The 1,271-nt window shown below is 39.5% G+C and overlaps 1 protein-coding gene across 1 annotated transcript; it reads right to left on the bottom strand.

Annotated features, from left to right (window-relative positions):
• Positions 1-260: 260 nt before the first annotated feature.
• On the bottom strand, positions 261-1,105 carry LOC107081397 (glutamate-rich protein 3-like; the record flags this gene model as incomplete). Its single annotated transcript, XM_015369580.1, has 4 exons — positions 261-389; positions 620-691; positions 792-917; positions 1,012-1,105. Coding segments are annotated over 4 exons (421 nt in total), but the record flags the coding sequence as incomplete, so codon positions are not given.
• Positions 1,106-1,271: the final 166 nt, after the last annotated feature.

Below are 1,271 nucleotides of genomic sequence, written 5' to 3'. Positions count from 1 at the left end.
TAATAGTCGCCCAAACTGCAAACATAATAAATACATTTTTTATTACACTTAATAATGAATAAGATAAAATGCGTCGTGGGAATTCCAAACGAAACAAGCATCTTCATTTGTTACTGAAAAAGCATTTTTTTTCACATTTTATCACAAATTGTTACGACTAAAATAAAAAAATATATATGTATATTTTGATTTGCAAATGCATTTTACATTAGATATGTCTGTGACATGACAAACATGTCCTTGCTGGTGTTTGAACTCACAGATTCAGAAGATTCCGAGTGCTGCTGCTCTGGACCTGAGCTCTGTTTCCAGGCGGTCCTGGATCCTGTGGGGGGGCGTGGAGACAGCACCCGGAAAATATCTTCCTCATACCTTTTAGAGCGCTCCAGCTTCCAGACAAGACCATTTCATACAATGTTATTTGTTGCTGGATATCAAAATATTCAAACCATATTAGAGATAATTTGTAACACTTTTTCACCACAAAATGTGTATCTTTTTAATTTATTAAATAAATACGTAAGAAGATTTGATCATTATAGCTTCTTTTTTGTGTCTTCAATAGCCATATTTGGAGAATAGGAAAGCAGTGGCTGTTAAAATGTAAATGTTGTAGTACCTTTATCCTATGCACTCGTTCCATCCTTGCAAAGTCCTCCAGTTTTCTTTTGATCTCGATCTGGTGGAGACGCTGTATGGCCAAGCAGCAAGAATAATTTGCATTAGTTATTGTGCGAGGGTAATCACAAATGAGATGATTATCGTTTTCCTGTCTCTCCTATTTTTCTCACCTCCATCTCCAGCACCTTTTGGAAAACGGCCTGGGCCAAGCACTCTCTGACATGTCTCTGACGGGCTTTGTGCATCAGCTTATGTCTGTACTCCTTGTCTGGTACAATTCGCCCACTTCTGGTGATCTGATCACAAATACCCTCTCAGACAGATTGTACGAACACTTCAACTTGTTATATGCTTAAAAATAAACTGAAAAGGTCTGTCTCGCTGACATACCAGGCCTGCTCTCTGCAGGTGTCTCCTGATTTGAGTTTTGCTGAAGTAACCAGCGAGATGTTTGTCAGTGAGGCTGTTGTAGCCTGATATAAGCCTGTAGAGACAAAACCAAATCCAACGAGAGTCTGTGAGCACTCAGACTTAACGAGGAAGCCTCAGACTTAAAACCTCGTGTTGATTACAGCTAATCAAATGCCTCGCTTGTGCACCGCTCCGTGTTTGTTTACTGGCTGTTGTCCTCTTGTCCTTTCTAACAAGAA

Source organism: Cyprinodon variegatus, unplaced genomic scaffold, assembly GCF_000732505.1.
Source record: "Cyprinodon variegatus isolate N-32 unplaced genomic scaffold, C_variegatus-1.0 Scaffold4668, whole genome shotgun sequence".
Classification (NCBI taxonomy): domain Eukaryota; kingdom Metazoa; phylum Chordata; class Actinopteri; order Cyprinodontiformes; family Cyprinodontidae; genus Cyprinodon; species Cyprinodon variegatus.
The sequence above is the reverse complement of the archived record's forward strand: the minus strand, read 5'-3'. Positions and strand labels throughout refer to the sequence as shown.